At 40.2% G+C, this 15,678-nt stretch overlaps 2 protein-coding genes across 3 annotated transcripts; both read right to left on the bottom strand.

Moving 5' to 3' along the window:
* Window positions 1-1,603: 1,603 nt before the first annotated feature.
* On the bottom strand, window positions 1,604-6,018 carry LOC115005157 (interferon regulatory factor 1-like). Its single transcript, XM_029426974.1, has 7 exons — window positions 5,915-6,018; window positions 5,667-5,766; window positions 3,284-3,463; window positions 3,028-3,189; window positions 2,890-2,942; window positions 2,199-2,286; window positions 1,604-1,828 (listed from the first exon to the last, which is right to left on the bottom strand). The coding sequence occupies exons 1-7, from the start codon at window positions 6,002-6,004 to the stop codon at window positions 1,710-1,712; spliced, it is 792 nt and encodes a 263-aa protein (XP_029282834.1). The 5' UTR covers window positions 6,005-6,018; the 3' UTR covers window positions 1,604-1,709.
* Window positions 6,019-7,695: 1,677 nt separating this feature from the next.
* Window positions 7,696-12,995, bottom strand: LOC115006399 (uncharacterized). 2 transcript variants are annotated; one of them, XM_029428619.1, is made up of 10 exons: window positions 12,754-12,995; window positions 12,594-12,658; window positions 12,396-12,504; window positions 11,626-11,774; window positions 11,347-11,489; window positions 11,035-11,197; window positions 10,138-10,231; window positions 9,909-9,987; window positions 9,690-9,763; window positions 7,696-9,608 (listed from the first exon to the last, which is right to left on the bottom strand). In XM_029428619.1, the coding sequence occupies exons 1-10, from the start codon at window positions 12,765-12,767 to the stop codon at window positions 8,702-8,704; spliced, it is 1,797 nt and encodes a 598-aa protein (XP_029284479.1). In that variant the 5' UTR covers window positions 12,768-12,995; the 3' UTR covers window positions 7,696-8,701. The 2 variants fall into 2 exon arrangements, with proteins under 2 accessions (XP_029284479.1, XP_029284480.1); XM_029428620.1 differs by having other exon boundaries at window positions 12,732-12,994.
* Window positions 12,996-15,678: the final 2,683 nt, after the last annotated feature.

The following is a 15,678-nucleotide window of genomic DNA, read 5'->3' as shown; positions in this document are numbered from 1 at the left end:
AGTCCAACATCTATGGGCTCATGAAAGGGAAAGCAGAAACGATTTGAATACCAAAGATGCAAAAATGATTCTCGTCAATAACCTTTTGGTGGAAGAAGTGCACAGATCCCTTACTTCACTAAAAGTTCCAATAGAACAATGTAGTAATACGTCTCTGTTTTGTGTCTGTAAGCAGCATTGTACTGTAGCTGGTCGATTATAATTATAAGAACTTCAAACTTAAATACTGTAACGGAGTAAAACATTTTAACTTGACTTTTATATATATGTATAACTTTATTGGTAATTATCGATGTAGGTTTAATATCAAATGTCAGGTCTGTAAGTTAAGCTTTATTTAAATTTAAATTTATTAAAACACAGTTGCAAAGTGCTTATTACATATTATATAAGTAAAAATAAATGACAAGATGCAACACACAACAATGAGAGGTGTTGTTCTTGCTCTCACACTTCTAAGGAACAGTCATAAGAAGTGTTATTGTTGGCTCTTCTTCTTCTTCTTCTTCTTCTTCTTCTTCTTCTTCTTCGCTAATGACAAGTGAAAACATCCACCTTGAAAAAGGCTGTAAAGTACAAACAGAAATAATTGGTGTGAAAATCCTTTTTTTTCCTTTGTTAGCCAGTTGTGAGCACTAAACTAAGGATGTTTTCAAATGACATTATACTTTATTTAATGTCATTTAAGAGATTAGATTTCAGTAGCTCACAAACTGAACCAGGAAATGAGTTATTTTCACTTGCGGCTGCCTTTTTATAATCTTTTTATAGTCACAGGGTGAGTCTGACAACATATTTATGTATTGTGACGCGCTCGCAACAAATTACTTTTCATCTAATTGCTTGGATGTTCTGTACTGTTGACGACAACATTCTTAAAATGTTAAAATACACAAGAATTGAAGTCAATAAACCATAGAGCTCACAACAATTCAGTGTAAAATTGACTGTGGCTGAATATAATGAATTCTGCTGCTGGTTCTAGTTTTTATTGAAGTGATACATAAAGCCGCTGCCTTCAGTTCATACACACAGATTCCCCACAAGGTAATGCTTGAGTTGCTTTTACAGTTTTATTTTAAAAATACAAAACAAACACAAAACAGGTTTTACAATATCACTAAAAACACTTAATTACACGATATGCCGAAAAATTAAAATATACAAAATTGAGTATCTCTTTGAGAAGACTTAAAAATAGGTCAAACCAAAAGGGATAAAGGAATTAAATGCATATATAGGGCTAACTGTGTAGTACTGTGGACTCCACTGTTAAAGCCCCGTGTCGTGGCCCCCTCTTCTGCACTTCCTTTACTGTATGTTGGCTAAACAACCAGTGAAACTCAAAGAAATATTAGAGCCATAACATCCTGCACTGAAGCGAAATACGATCTGTTTACGCTGTGAGCTTGGTGTCATCTCAGGGAGTTTTAAGCACTGGACCATAGCGAACCCAAGTGATGATGACAGAGGTACAGCTTGGCTTGGAACAGGATCTTCATCTCAGCACGCTCAGCAGAAAGGATGACCGGCCGACTGACTGACGGAGCAATATTCTCCATCCGCTCCCCCTCTCTTGTTTCCCCTTTTCAGTGGTCAGCTCAGCAGACAGAACAGCAGCAGGAAATCAGCTATAGGTTAGCAAGACAGCTTCCAATCAAACATATAGTTGACACAACAAGCAGGAGGATGAGTCGTTTGGTGCACAGCTACGGCATCAGTGTTTGCTGAAGTGTGGACCAATCGGAGAGCTCCTTGATGTAGTTTGGACCAAACAGGTCGCTGTAGTTCTCTGTGTGCAGAGAGTACGGGTTCTCGTCACCGGCACCTGAGGAGCACAAAACAACATGTAACCACACATGCAAAGACTCTGATTAATCACACACACACACACACACACACACACACACACACACACACACACTTCGCCTACATATCTAACCGTCATGTTGTGTCTCGGTCAGAAAGAAAGATGTGTTTTTATTTGATCTGTTTGTCACGTTAATACTCTAAATACCCTAATCAGCACTAGATCTTTTTGCAGGACTGAATTCATCCCCGAACACACAATAAACTGACATCTTTTTGAATTAATCAATTATTTGAAGACATAAAACTTTTATCCAACGATAGGAGTAATAAGAAGGAAGTCAAAGACACTCCTCATACACACAGACACACAGTGTGTAGTGTCGTACAGTGCCAGTGGTCCCACAGTGTGTGTGTTCTCCATCTTCTCTGCTCCTCAGTCTGGTTCCAGGCGTCGGTGTTTAAGTGGTCCATCAACTACGGGAGACAAGATACTTTCAGTCAGACGGACATCTATGAAACTGATCTCAAAGCAGTTAAAGGGACAGTTCACCCCCAAACATATCTAATCTCTTACCTGTAGTCCTATTTATCAATCTAGATTGTTTTTTGGAGTTGCTGAGTGTTACAGATATCGGCCGTGGAGATGTGGTGGCGCTTGTGGTGCCAAATAAACACATTTGAAAAAAATTCCACAGCAATGTCTCCTGCCATAAATGATGAGCCGGTTACTCAAGATAATCCACCTACCATGACTCACAACAAGATCTGGGGATTATCTTGAGTGACCAGGGTTATGATTTCTAGAAAGAGACACATGATGAGTGTTTCCTTTATATTCCAGAGAAGACGGACATGTCTACGGCCGATATCTTCACCAAAACAATCCAGACCGACAAATAGCACCACAGGTAAAGGGAAACAGGGTTGAACTGTCCCTTTAATTTAAATAGGATGCAGTTTCATCAGGGTACTTTTCCTTCTCGCTTGTAGGGAGTGAGTCATCTCTGAGTGAGAGGGTCTCCATGAAAGGACAAGCCACACAATATTCAGTCAGTCGGTACATGGACGGTCTGATACCTTAAACACAGCTTCATTCTGCTCCTGGTCCTCTGGTTTTGCCTCCCACATGCCTGAACAACAACAATCCTCATTACCAGGCTACAGAGGCAACACCATTCATAATCACAGCCAGAGCAACAACAACAAGCGTCTCACCGTGCGTTTGCATGTTGCAAAATGTGTCTTCTGCCGGGGTCTCCACCTTCTGTGGTGTGTCTGAAATGGGTCTTGTTGTTGTGGGTTGCCAAGCATGTGTGGTGTGTGTGTCATCACCTAAACTCGCCTGTCTTTCCGGGGGCCTGCTGAACATCCGCAGCCCTGAGAAAACACAGTACTGTCAAATGAGGCCTGTCTGAGAATATGTTAGTTTACCTTTAAAGTAATGCATACATTTTAAAAAGACGTGTCTTACCAATCCTGCGTCTCTGTTTTTGTGTGCTGGCCAGCATCCTGTAGACTCTGTAGGCATTGCTGCCTCTCTTCCTGCTGTGCTCCCGCAGCTCACAGATGTCAGGCAGGGAATTCAAGGCACAGCGGAAATTCGCTTTCCATGTCTTGGGATCTGGCTTGTCTTTGCCTGGACGGTATCGCCCTGAAGAAGACAAATGTAAAGACAAGCATTGGTCTGTCTGTCTGTGTGTGTGTGTGTGTGTGTGTGTGTGTGTGTGTGTGTGTGTGTGTGTGTGTGTGTGTGTGTGTGTGTGTGTGTTTGTGTGTGTAAGTTTAAATTCTGGAAAGCTTTTGCCCAGCAATAGTACGTTTAAAGAGTAACTTAATTTAGCACCAGGGTGAACACAGGAATGAATTTAAGTTTCAAGTGTGTTTCTTCTTCTTGGACCACACCCAGCATCACTGGGGGTGTATTAGGGTGTTGTCACCCAACCACAGTATTACTTTGATGTACCTGTAACCACTCCCTATTTCGGGAAGGAAAAGGTTACTAAAAATAGAAACCTGGAATATTTGATACTGAACCACAATAAGAGTTGGATTTTCTCGATACAACAGGAATATAATCAAATCAGAATCACATCAGCCTCGTTACAGCCTGATCATGATTCATCAGATATCTGTATCTTCAAATATTACTGTAGCAACTTCCTCGTGCTGCTACCATCTATCATCAGGTGTGTGACTGCATCCATTGTGTTGAATTCTCATATTTGGCACCATATTGTGATTTGGACCACAGCCAGTCGTCTGCATATAATTACCATAGCCTCAATAATAAAATCACTGGAGCTTAAAAAAGATCCACTATGGATCATTTACAGCAGACAAGGGCTAACAAGCAGAAGAGGAGCACAGGTAACACGTTACACACACGCTGCAACCTCCAGCTGTCAGTAGTGACTCGAGGAGCCTCCACATGTTTGGTGTATTTTTTGGTTTCATTGCTCGGTGGTTTAATCTGTGTACTTTATATTAATATACGTTTTTATGGTTTGATTTCTATTAAAATCTCTTGATTATTGAGCTGAATTTTAGAACATACCCACACAGTGTCTTCTTTTACATAATCAACAGCAGAACATGTCTTTTCTAGATCTTGTGAGGAGCCGTCCTGTTGTACTTTGACAGCAATATGATCACCTGGCACATTCACAGCAGCTCAACTGGAGCTTTCCCATGATGTGATGCAACTACGATCACAAAGCGTGACTTTCCCAAGACTAGTGTGTGCGTGTGCATGTGTGTGTGCGTGTGTGTGCGTGTGTGTGTGTGTGTGCGACCACTTTACTCAACTCGTTACTCAGAATGTACAGACATTAGATTACAGATCCGGTCCATGTTATTCGATTACTATAAACAAGTTAAATAATCTGAGACTGATTACTTTTTTTTTTTAAATGTCCTGCTTCCTAAGAGAAGATGCTAAATAAATGACAGATTTAATACAAATTATTCGTTGTGAGTTTTTGGTGCCTTGTGTCATGTAAATACAAGTCCAGGCAGCAACAGGGGGAAACTGAGTTGGAAAGGTTTTTAGCATGTGCAGTGTTTGCACATGCTACTGTGTGTCACTTAATTGGAAACTGCGACGATGATATGAATGTGGTTAATCTAGAAAGACATGAATAAAACATAATGTTGCTGCGCTTTACTGGAAATACTTCTACGAAGCAGGAAACAGGTCTGCAGGAAAATCTCTTTAGGATGGTTCCAAAATGCAGTGAAAATCGCCAAATGCTGCAGGCACAATTTTAGTTTTCCTAATATTATGTATATTAAAGAAATGATATGTTGTACTGGGGACTATTCTATGGACTTTTCTCATGAATTAGACGATCCAGTAAAACCAATCTTTTTGGTGCGTTTCAACCTTCATTGACAGATCCCTGGCCAGAGTTGAACCAGAGACGCCGTGAACATATTGTATGTGTCTTAACCCCCCAGACACCCTAATGCCCTAATAACTAATGCCAAATACAAAGTGATGCAAAAGTTACATAAAATGAGTCACTGAAGTTCCTGTTTTACACATGTGAACACAACAGTGGAAAACAGTTCAATAAATTTAGCATTGACTCATACATTTTGCACGAAATACATTTTGACAATTGTCATTAATATCATGACATTGACATGACTACAGTGCTGTGGCTGTGACCCCAGCTGTCCATCTGTTACTAGGGATCACAAATATAAACTTGTTGTGGTTTTACTCATTCGTTGCTCTGCATCAAAGCATGCAAGTGGGAATCTAAGAACGCATCACAAGAACGAGTCTCAATGGACTATAAGGGACCAAACAGCTAGAACAAAACACATTGTTATTGGTGTGGGGCTCCTACCAGTGTGCATGGCCCAACTCCGGAAGAGTGTAGCATCTCGGTCAATACTCCATCCATGACGAGCGGCATGTTTCCACGGGATTTGGAAGATTTGTGCTGACTGTAGAATCAAGAATAATGAAACAGTACTGAATACATTGTTGCAAAGAGTATTTCCTGATAAACCTTTCTCCGTCTAAGTCAACATTTTGCAGCCAGGTGTGTATGCATGTGTTTGTGTGGGATGAGTGTGAGATGGAAGGGTCTACCTGGTCCAGCCAGCTGACTCCTGGATACCTCCCAGACTGAATCTGCTCCTCCATCCACGGCCTCAGCCTCAGCCGGCCTGGTTGTTGCATGCTACAGTCCAAGTTTCAGGTAATGCAGAAAGGTAGAAATGTGTCACCGGCTGCACAGGAGTTTCAGCAATAACTGAACATTCATCAGGAGTTCAGATTTAATCAGAGGTTACCCTGGGGCACCTTCCCTCCTCCGCTGCATTCTTCCAATCAAAGACTTCACAGGTATGGCAATCTCTCCTCCTCCAATAACCTTCCTCACTGCTTAAGTGGCTCCTCCAATTACAGGAAATACTGTATGTACTGCATGTAAGTGGAGAGTTGTAAAGGTTTTTAATGCTTTTCCTGCAATTCTACATGCTGAGTATGCACATAATTATGGAATCACCACTTGTTCTAAGTCACTTGCTGGGTTTATGTCTGTACAAAAAAAATGTTGGTGATCATTTGATGTTTCATGTTGTTCCATGTGAAGTTACTGTGGCAACAGTGAGGCAGTATTCATGTAAGACCACCAGGTGGAAGCAGAGTTCATACTGTATTGTATGTGCAGCTTCACATGTTGCAACAGCACTTTTACTTTTGAAGTTTATATATTATATAATTATAATTATGTTGAATTAAGCAAGAACATCCTTTTAAACACTTTCCCTCCTGCTACACTGTTCACATCCACAATTTCCCACAAACATGCAGTTTGATACAATATAGTGCAGTTACATTATCAAATAAGCATTACAAGTACTAAGTTCTCTTTATTATAGTATATTATTTGTAAATAATTCCCTATATGACTGTCAACACTACAGCTATTGTAAGATACCTTTTTCATTTTAGTGGAGCTGAAACAGTATTCTGTATTAAATCACTCTCATGGTAAAACTACACATTTACACAAGAATCTATAATAACGTCTATCAATTGATCAATTAATGATACTATATTACTATAAAATGGTTTAATTATATATGAGGATATTATATTAATAGATTACATTTAATTATATAGTAAGTGATATAATATACTTATAGATTTTATCGATTAAAATATTATACAGTTGTATAATTATATCAGCCATTACTCATGTTGATATTAACAGAATATCTTTAGTGGTCAAGTCAGTTAATCTGTACTTCCAACCACCTCTCTGCACGCTCAATTTTAATTCAACTTTTATGTATGACTGTGTACACTTTTGAGATATTTCTCCCTAATAAATGTCTCAACCTGCTTCTACAGAAAATACGTCAAAATAAGGAAGGACATGTTTGGTAGTCTTTACGCAATCTTTCACAAGTTCCCACCAATGAAGCTGTAAGTTGCATTTGAATATGACTTTTTTGTGTTTAAGAAAAAGGTTGAACTCCTACTTTGGGTTCATTTAATCAAATCACAAAAACAACTATCTCTCATTGTATTTAGTCATGCAGTGGGTTTTATTGTCATATTGTAATGTTAATTTTTTATCTGGTCTTATACTGTCGTATTCTTCATATGCTCATTTAAGATTTGTACTACTTACAGCGATTGAGACCAGAGTGATGCCACCTTGACATTCTTGTATTTCATGTATCAGCTAGATGTGCGTAGTTGCACAGCCGATTGTCTGTATACATAGGTACCCACTTGGTGACTATATAGTATAATTGTATTCTCTGTTCTTTGAACTTCATGGTAGACTGTTTGAACTTCATAATGGACCGTTTGACACTCTGTTTTGTTGTTCCTTTCTTGCAAGAATAAAGAGCTCACTTCTTTAACCAGGTATCTTTATTTCAGTATAATAGATTTACTTCTCAGCACCCTTTGGTTTAGTTTATATCGGCTGAATTCCACGACAATATATATCAAAGATATCTTCTGCCACAAAAGCACAATTGTAGATTTACAATAAAACAACATAACAAACTCAGAAGCAATGTCCATTTAAAGCAAACACAACTCAAGATAATATGATAATATGTGCCTTAATAGTAACATTTCTTTCACGTATTCCCAGTATTCTACCATTTCTTTGCATATAGTGAACTGAATATATTGTATGTTGAAATTAGTTCCTTCAAGTCTTAGATCTCTTTTTTTTGATGAGGCGAAGTGGCTCAACAGTTCCAGAGAAGAGCTATGATGAAGTCATTTCTCAACCCTGAATAGCCTCCGATCAATGCAATACCTGACTTGTTTCAGACGCAGGGCTCAGTCAGTTCAATGTAAAACTCCTCAAAAGGCTCAGTATTGATGGCCCAATTGGGTACATATGCTATTTTCTTGTGACGACTCCCCTGGTCAAATCAAGCTCAGAGAGATTAAAATAATCTACCAGAAATGACTCTTCTGTTTACTCATACATACATATGTGAGCCGTTTTCTTCCAAGAATTTGTAACATGCATACATTTAAAACATCAAAATCAATCATACACTGTTGCAAAGTATTCACAAATTCAACAAATCAACTGCTCTTAAGGTGCAAAGACGGTTTTTTTTTTGCCTTGGATCGCTGCCCGCCGTCATGTCAGTGGAAAGAACAATGTCTACTCAAAGTGCATTTCTTAACTGTTACCTGGGGAGCTTTCGGTCATATCACATGATCTTCGTAAACAGATATGGATGACGACAGGACTGCGTTTTCCCACTTAAACTTGAGTCATGTTACACATTTGATTGCCATTCACACGGTCGGTTATATCGTCATCGAAGTTTCTCAATGATAAAAAAAGGAAAAATTGCACAAAAAAATAAAACGCATAAAGATTCAGAGCTAGACACTGTGATAGCCGCTTTCTGTGATTAATGGCATAGACTGGTCAGCAGGGATCCCAGAGAGTAAATGTCTTTGGAGCTCGGAAAGACCCTGGCCAACATGGACATTGTTAATGGAACCTGGGGCAACGGGTCCAACGAAGCTTTGAGGCATCTTGGTGAATGACTTGTCTGGATATTTAGTCAAACGTTCCTCTTTCTCACCACTTCTCTCCTCTGAAAACAAAATATCAGGCTGCTTCACCAGATCCTGAAATGGCTGGTAGTCGTCATGCACTGGAGGGAGGCTGTGTGAGCCTGCAGGTGCACACCTGTAGAAGGGGTTTTCATCACATATAATACCCCCTTCAGTTTTTTCATGTAGCTTTGTTACACCAAGGACCGCTTCATCAAAGCTCTCACACTCTGCCTCAAATCTGAACACAGAATCACATGACGCAATTGTGTTGGTTCCCCTAAAGACGGAGGACAAACTGGAGCCTTCTGCATGTGAACATCCCAAAGAATCTGCATTGCACTGATCATATGACATTTCTGTTGGCACCAGAGATGAAACCACTGGTGGTAAATTAACAAGCGGACCAGCTGGTGCCTGTTGGTCAACACAGTTGGGACTGAGGAAATAGGTTTGATTGTCAAAGCCATCTGATCCAACACTCATGATATCAGCTCTGACATCACAAGGGTTGTAGGAAGGGGAGAGCAAACTCCATTGGTCTTTGTTTGATTCTGTAGGTGGATTGGTGGTCAAAGTTGATATCGGGCTGATATTTGGAAAGAGTTTTTCAAGGGCATCCTGGACACCGGCTATAATGTTGGCAGGTTCTGTAGTAGCATAACTGAGACAAGATGAGCCAGTACTCTCACTGCTTTGCTGAGGGCTCCCACCGCTTGTGTCTTTCAGCCTGAATACAGAGAAATAGGGTTACTTCCAATATAAACACATAGAAATCCTTAAGGAAATGTACGAGTGCAGACACACTAACCATGGTTTGCTTTCCTCTGGAACATGGGGCTCAACACGGACAGACGAGATGATGGGTGACACAGGCTTCAGGACCTGCAACAAGGAGGATAAATAAATAAATAAATAAATAAATACACACACACACACACACACACACACACACACGTGTAATTAATTAAAATAATAAATTATTAGAATTTTGGCAAACAAGAAAAGTTTACATCACTTGGTGACTCACCCCTTGCTTGCTTGGATGCATAAGCAGTAGTTTGGGATTTGGACATTTGGCAACTACGTCCCTCCACCTTGTTTTGAGCCTAAAATCAATTACACAAATAAATCCACAAAAATCACAAACAAGACACATAAACACAACACAGGAGTTACAGTATTTAAGGGAAAAGCCTTTCATGTAATTCACTACAAGAGAAACGACACAAATACAATCTTTTATCTGCATGACTTACTTTAAATAACAGCCATATATAGCAGCGCTGATGATGACAGCGGCAACACAGAGGATGACGATGATAGCCAGGGACAGGTCATTTGGGGACATAGCTGTAAAGTAACATGTATGAAGTAAGATCAGAAATTACTTTTTGTACAGACTACATGCAGTAGAGAGATAAACTAGAGGGAAGTACTTGTATGCCTGTAGATCTGCACCAGGCTTGTGTTATCTGTAACAGTATTCACTATGTGGGACGATTCAACACTTGTAAATACACCCGAAATACGTGCACAGCGGTTTAAAATACTATGAAACTGTCATAATCTGCGAGGATTATTTTACCCTTGGTGTTAACAATGTAAGGGAAACGTCTTCTCATTCATTTCCATGAGACCACTGAGTTTGGGCAGCTTTTTCGGGGAAAAAGTTGCCAGAGTGCAATGCAATGAGATCTGGCAGCACAATACCAAACAAGTACATGTAAGAGCACATTCCTGGTAGATTAGTCTGTGAGATTCTTTCGATGGAAATAGCAGATCCTGCGTCAGATCCAAGGCAAGGAGGGCAAACAAGTACATTCGTGGTGGATGCGCTATAAATATAAATGATACTGTTCTTTCATATCCCAAACTGCATTTGAATATGCTAAATAGCATCATAACAACAATATGTCTATTCATCTATTATCATGGAGTGGCTTCTTAAAATATGACAATTAAAGTTTACAGTAGATTTCAAATTATGGGTCTGACCCACAGACTGTAAATATAAGGTCAGACCCTACCCTGGACACACTCAATATTTCACCTTATGAATGGATTACAAATACTTAGAAGGAATCTTATCATGATATATGCAGTATACTCAAACATTAAAAAGTGACAAAAAGACTTTAAAAAATGGCACTTACGGGTTGTGAATTCTATTTCTTCACTACTGTCACTGTACTTTTCACTCCAGTCTGTGTAGCTTTTCACGCTGACTGCATATGTTGTACTTGGCTTCAAGTGTCGACCAAGTATTTCATAGTAATTCAGTCCATTTACTGTAGTTGGTTTGAAATGCACAGGTACCTGGTTTGAAGAGATAAAAATGATTAAAAAAAGAGATAATTCAGCAATCATAGTTCCTTTTGCTTAACGGCAACCTGACATGGCCGCGTCACAATCTACATCCCCTGGGAAAATGTTCTCTTATACAGTCCATATGATATTGCTCCTACCTTTTCTGCGTCTCCTTTTTTATGGTAAGTCACATTAGCTTTCAAGCTTTGACCAAAACTGCCAATCGTGTTTGCGTTCCACTTGATTTGAAAATTCCCATTGGATTCTTTCACTGAGATGATTGTTGGGGTTTTGGGCTTTACTGTAGAGGAAGAGAGGAGGGGAATCTTTCTTATCCTCCATCTAGTCTTACATACATTCACTGTCTGGATCTGGATCAGTGTATTTCTGCCAGCACATTCCATTTATTGAATTTCATTTAAAAGAAGTCAACTTACTGCTGTCCTTCACGCTGATGATTTTGGACTTCATGCTTTTACCTCCTTTCGAAAGTGTAGCGTTATAAGTCGCTCCCAGAATACACATCATTTTGAAAGAGCAACAACATTGTCCAACTTCACACTGTTTGAAAATGCAATGTGTATCACTGTGGAATACATACAATAACATACATCATGTTCTGAATGTATTAAATATGTATATTTATGGCTGTTTAGGTGATCTTTTAAGACCCTACATCAGTGGTTCCCACCCTGGTACAAGCTACACAGGGCGTGGCAAGGCCTTCCTAATGTAAAGGTAAAACGTGTAAGAAATATCAGAATTTAACAATAAATAACATTACCAACAGAATGTGTAGAGGTAACATTGCTGACATTATGTCAAAGACGTCTATTTTTTTGCGTCGGCACATACAGTGGCCAGTACCACTGTAAACACACAGATATCTAACCCCCCCCCCATGAAGATTATAAAATAGCAGTGTTATTCAGAACAACTGTCAGAGTTGAAGCAGGCTGGTCTAATGAACCTCTGATGCAATACTCACAGGAAATAATCTGCTCAAAGGATGTCTCTTCACATTAGTCAGGGGTTGATAGTTTACTCAATGATAGAAAAGGGTTCCCTTAAGGGAATTAAGAGGAAGGGATGGGAACCACTGCCATACAATTTGAAGACAATCAACTAAATCGACACTATTTTAGTGAAATGATTGAATCAATAGTGTAAATAAATGATCTGGATCTGTAGTGAAACAACAGCTCACCCATATCTGTCGATGCTCCATAGAGACACATTGTATTCAGTGCAGTTTTGTGCTTCCAATTGGCAAAACCAAGTATTGTCGAAGTCGTTGGTACAGTCCAGATTCTGGCCTGAAACAAACAATGCACAAAGAGATTGATTATGATAATTAGTTATTGCTTAGACTATATAAAGCCGTCTACATTCCCACTATACGTACCAGAGAGAGCTGTTGCAATAGTCCCTAAAATAAGCAGGACAAAACATATCCGATCGCGAACTCGACTGAAAACAAACACAATAGAAGATATTATCGTTAATTTAATGCGACAGATTCGATTAATTAAGTAAAACAGACCATTTCCCAGACTCCAGATCACCTCTTTAACTCCATTTTGAATCGATGTATTCCACTTCTACTTCCAATAACAAACAAACTCAGCTACGATCTACTGTATGTGGTGGGAACGCAGTTTTCTGCTTGCCTGAGGTGTAATGCCAGCGTCTCACAGTGAAACACTTCCTGATATGGAAAGTTGTTACTGGAAATGTTGCGCCTCTGATTCAGTGGAAGTGCGTCTCCACCCACATTTCCTCCAACAGTTGGCAGTAGGAATAAGCAACACACTCTTTTTTGTAAAATAGTCCTACTGATTAATGCGCAGTTGCTGAACTTTGTTGTTATCTGGTAAACCGAGAGAGAGACTAAATGTTCGCCTGACGCAAAGAGAGTCCCGGGGTGATCAGCTTTCTTCGGCTTGAGCGCTGCTGCAAAATATCGTTTGTCAGTTCTGCAGCTCTACACTAGTTCATAGACACGAATTATTATTTTTATAAAGACTCTGACTGATTGTGAAAGTTAGCCCACTTTCGTGTCTGACAGTAAGCTATAGAGGACAAAAAAAGACTCAAGTATAAATAAATAAACTAAATTAATAAATAAATGTATAAATTGGCTAAATAAAGGAATAAATAACTTAATGCTTAAAAATATACGGAAATAAATAAAAACATTCTGAAATAAATAAAAGTTGATAGTTAAATATACAGCTGTTAAAAGATTATATTTATTTATTCATGTCCCGTTCCATTATTTGTTATAGCCCAAGTAATCCACACATCAAGGAAGAGAGCAAGAAACGTGCATGCATTTAAAGCTAGGGTAGGTAATGTATTTTAGAAACACTCATTGTGCATCACATGAGTCTTCCACAAGCTGCTAGCTTGATAGCTGTGAGTAGCCTACTAACAAAAGCCAAGTTTGTTGTTTATGTTCATTATTATATATTCAAATTCAAATTACATCTGTGCATTGTAGAAATAAGACATACACAATACCTAAATCACAAAAGCTATATACTTTATATGTCATGTCTCTGGATTTGTGTTCCTGTTTTATTTTGTAGAGTTCACCTCCCTTGTGACATGTCTTGTGTTCACTCCCTGTCTTTGTGTGGTTTCCCGCCATCGTCAGCGTCTGCCCCGCCCCTGATTGTTTCCACCTGTTCCCACTCACCTCTTGTACAACTCTTGTCCTGTCTCCCCTTGTTGTGTGTCAGTTTGTCTTGTCATATCCTTGTCATACCAGTGTTCCAATTACCAGTGTGTTTTTTCAGAGAACTTTGTTAATCCTCCTAGTGAGCGTTTTCAGTTGTTGTTTTGATTTATGGAAGTAAACATTTCTTTATTCTACACTACCTTTGTGTCTGGAGTCGTGCAATTGAGTCTTCCTTCCCTGTGTCCGAGTCGTAACAGAACGAACTGACCAGAATGGACTCAGCCGACTCCAAAAAGCTTCAGGACGCCCTGTCACTCCGGGGTGTGTTCCCCTTGATGCTCGAGACCCCTGTGCTCCCCCTCCCTCTTGAGACCCCGTGTTCCCCTTGATACTCGAGACCCCCGTGCTCACCCTCACTCTCGAGATCCCTGTGTTGTTCCCCCCGACTCTCGAGACCCCAGTGACTCCGGCCCGGCCTCCAGCCGGCCTCCAGTCCGGCCTCCAGATGATCCTAGTCTGTCCTCGCATGTGATTGGCCGCATGGTGTGCCCATCAAAATAAAGTCCCGCCCCTGCTTGGATCGTCGCAAGAAAATCAGCACTTTTTATTATTGTACAATCTTCGCTCGGAGGGGGCCACAGGTGGGTCCAGGCTCAGTGTTATAGGGGCACTAGCCCCCCAGAACCGCCACTGGTCTGCTTTACTACTATGAACGCTATTAAAGCATAGTGACAGTAAAAGGATGTTATGGGTATGATTTTGTAGGTGTCTGTTAAATTAACTGCTGCTGCCACATTTAAGAACCATTGGATTTTCATTTGTTTGAGCCTTTATTAATAGAACATGGAGATGGACAAGAAATACTGATACCTGAACAAAAGTCCCCAGCTGGAATTGAACCAGGGATGTTCCACTTTCAATATATTGTACAAGAGGGGTCTTCAACGTTTTTCAGGCCAAGGACCCCCAAACTGGTGTAGCATGGAGCAGGGACCCCCAGCTTCAAAGGAATGGGGGGTGCTGTCAGAGTTCTGTGCGAGGGGGGCGGTGCTGTCAGAGTTCTGTGCGAAAGGGGGTGGGAAGGATGTGAATGTGCAAAGAAAATGTGCTTTATCTACAATTTCGACACCCCTCTGCAGTACCTCCACAGACCCCCTGGGGGTCGCAGACCCCCTGTTGAAGACCTATGCTGTACGATATGCAGCCCAAGCCCAACAAGATCCTCTGTCACTTTTCAAAGCACTCCAGTCTAATTTGAATCACTGCTCCACTTCTGTTGGCAGCAGAGAGATGCTTGTCTGCTGCTACCGTGTGTGTTTTTGCAAGAGTGTTAATGTACGGAATGAGTGTGTACAGTGTCATGCCAAAGAGCTAAGAATAGCAGTCAAAAAATATCATGACTACAATGTTCTGGATGCATGAGTAAAATAGAGAGTGTGAGATGAAGATGATGTTACATGTGTAAAAATGGAACTGGAACAAGAAATTAACAGCAGGAGTTTTGTACTGGATGTGTTCTAGAAGCAGGGATTGTCGAGTTTGTACTCACCTGGGTATGGCATGATGTGCATCCACGTGGCTGTTATAGCCTCCTGTTTGGTTGATCTTTCCTATTTTAAGTGGCATGTGCACATTTTTAGCATGGATCTCATGATCTTGGAGGTCCCTTTCGTCCAGACTGAAATATCTCATCAACTGCAGAATGGAATTCCTTCACATATTGGCGCAGACATGCATGGTACCCAGCAGATGAATCTTAATGACTTTGAGGCTGACTTTTCTTCTAGTGCTCCCAGCACGTTGACAT

The sequence above is a fragment of the Cottoperca gobio genome, chromosome 3, assembly GCF_900634415.1.
Source record: "Cottoperca gobio chromosome 3, fCotGob3.1, whole genome shotgun sequence".
Lineage (NCBI taxonomy): Eukaryota > Metazoa > Chordata > Actinopteri > Perciformes > Bovichtidae > Cottoperca > Cottoperca gobio.
Note: the sequence above shows the minus strand (reverse complement) of the source record. Positions and strands in the feature narration are given on the sequence as shown.

Coding starts and splice junctions, on each gene's coding strand:
- LOC115005157 (XM_029426974.1), bottom strand. CDS start 6,004: ATGCAACAACCAGGCCGGCTGAGGCTGAGGCCGTGGATGGAGGAGCAG. Junction 5,767..5,914: donor GAGTCAGCTGGCTGGACCAG/GTAGACCCTTCC, acceptor TTGATTCTACAG/TCAGCACAAATCTTCCAAAT. Junction 3,190..3,283: donor AAAACAGAGACGCAGGATTG/GTAAGACACGTC, acceptor GTGTTTTCTCAG/GGCTGCGGATGTTCAGCAGG.
- LOC115006399 (XM_029428619.1), bottom strand. Junction 9,988..10,137: donor ATATATGGCTGTTATTTAAA/GTAAGTCATGCA, acceptor AATTGATTTTAG/GCTCAAAACAAGGTGGAGGG. Junction 9,764..9,908: donor TGCATCCAAGCAAGCAAGGG/GTGAGTCACCAA, acceptor TCCTTGTTGCAG/GTCCTGAAGCCTGTGTCACC.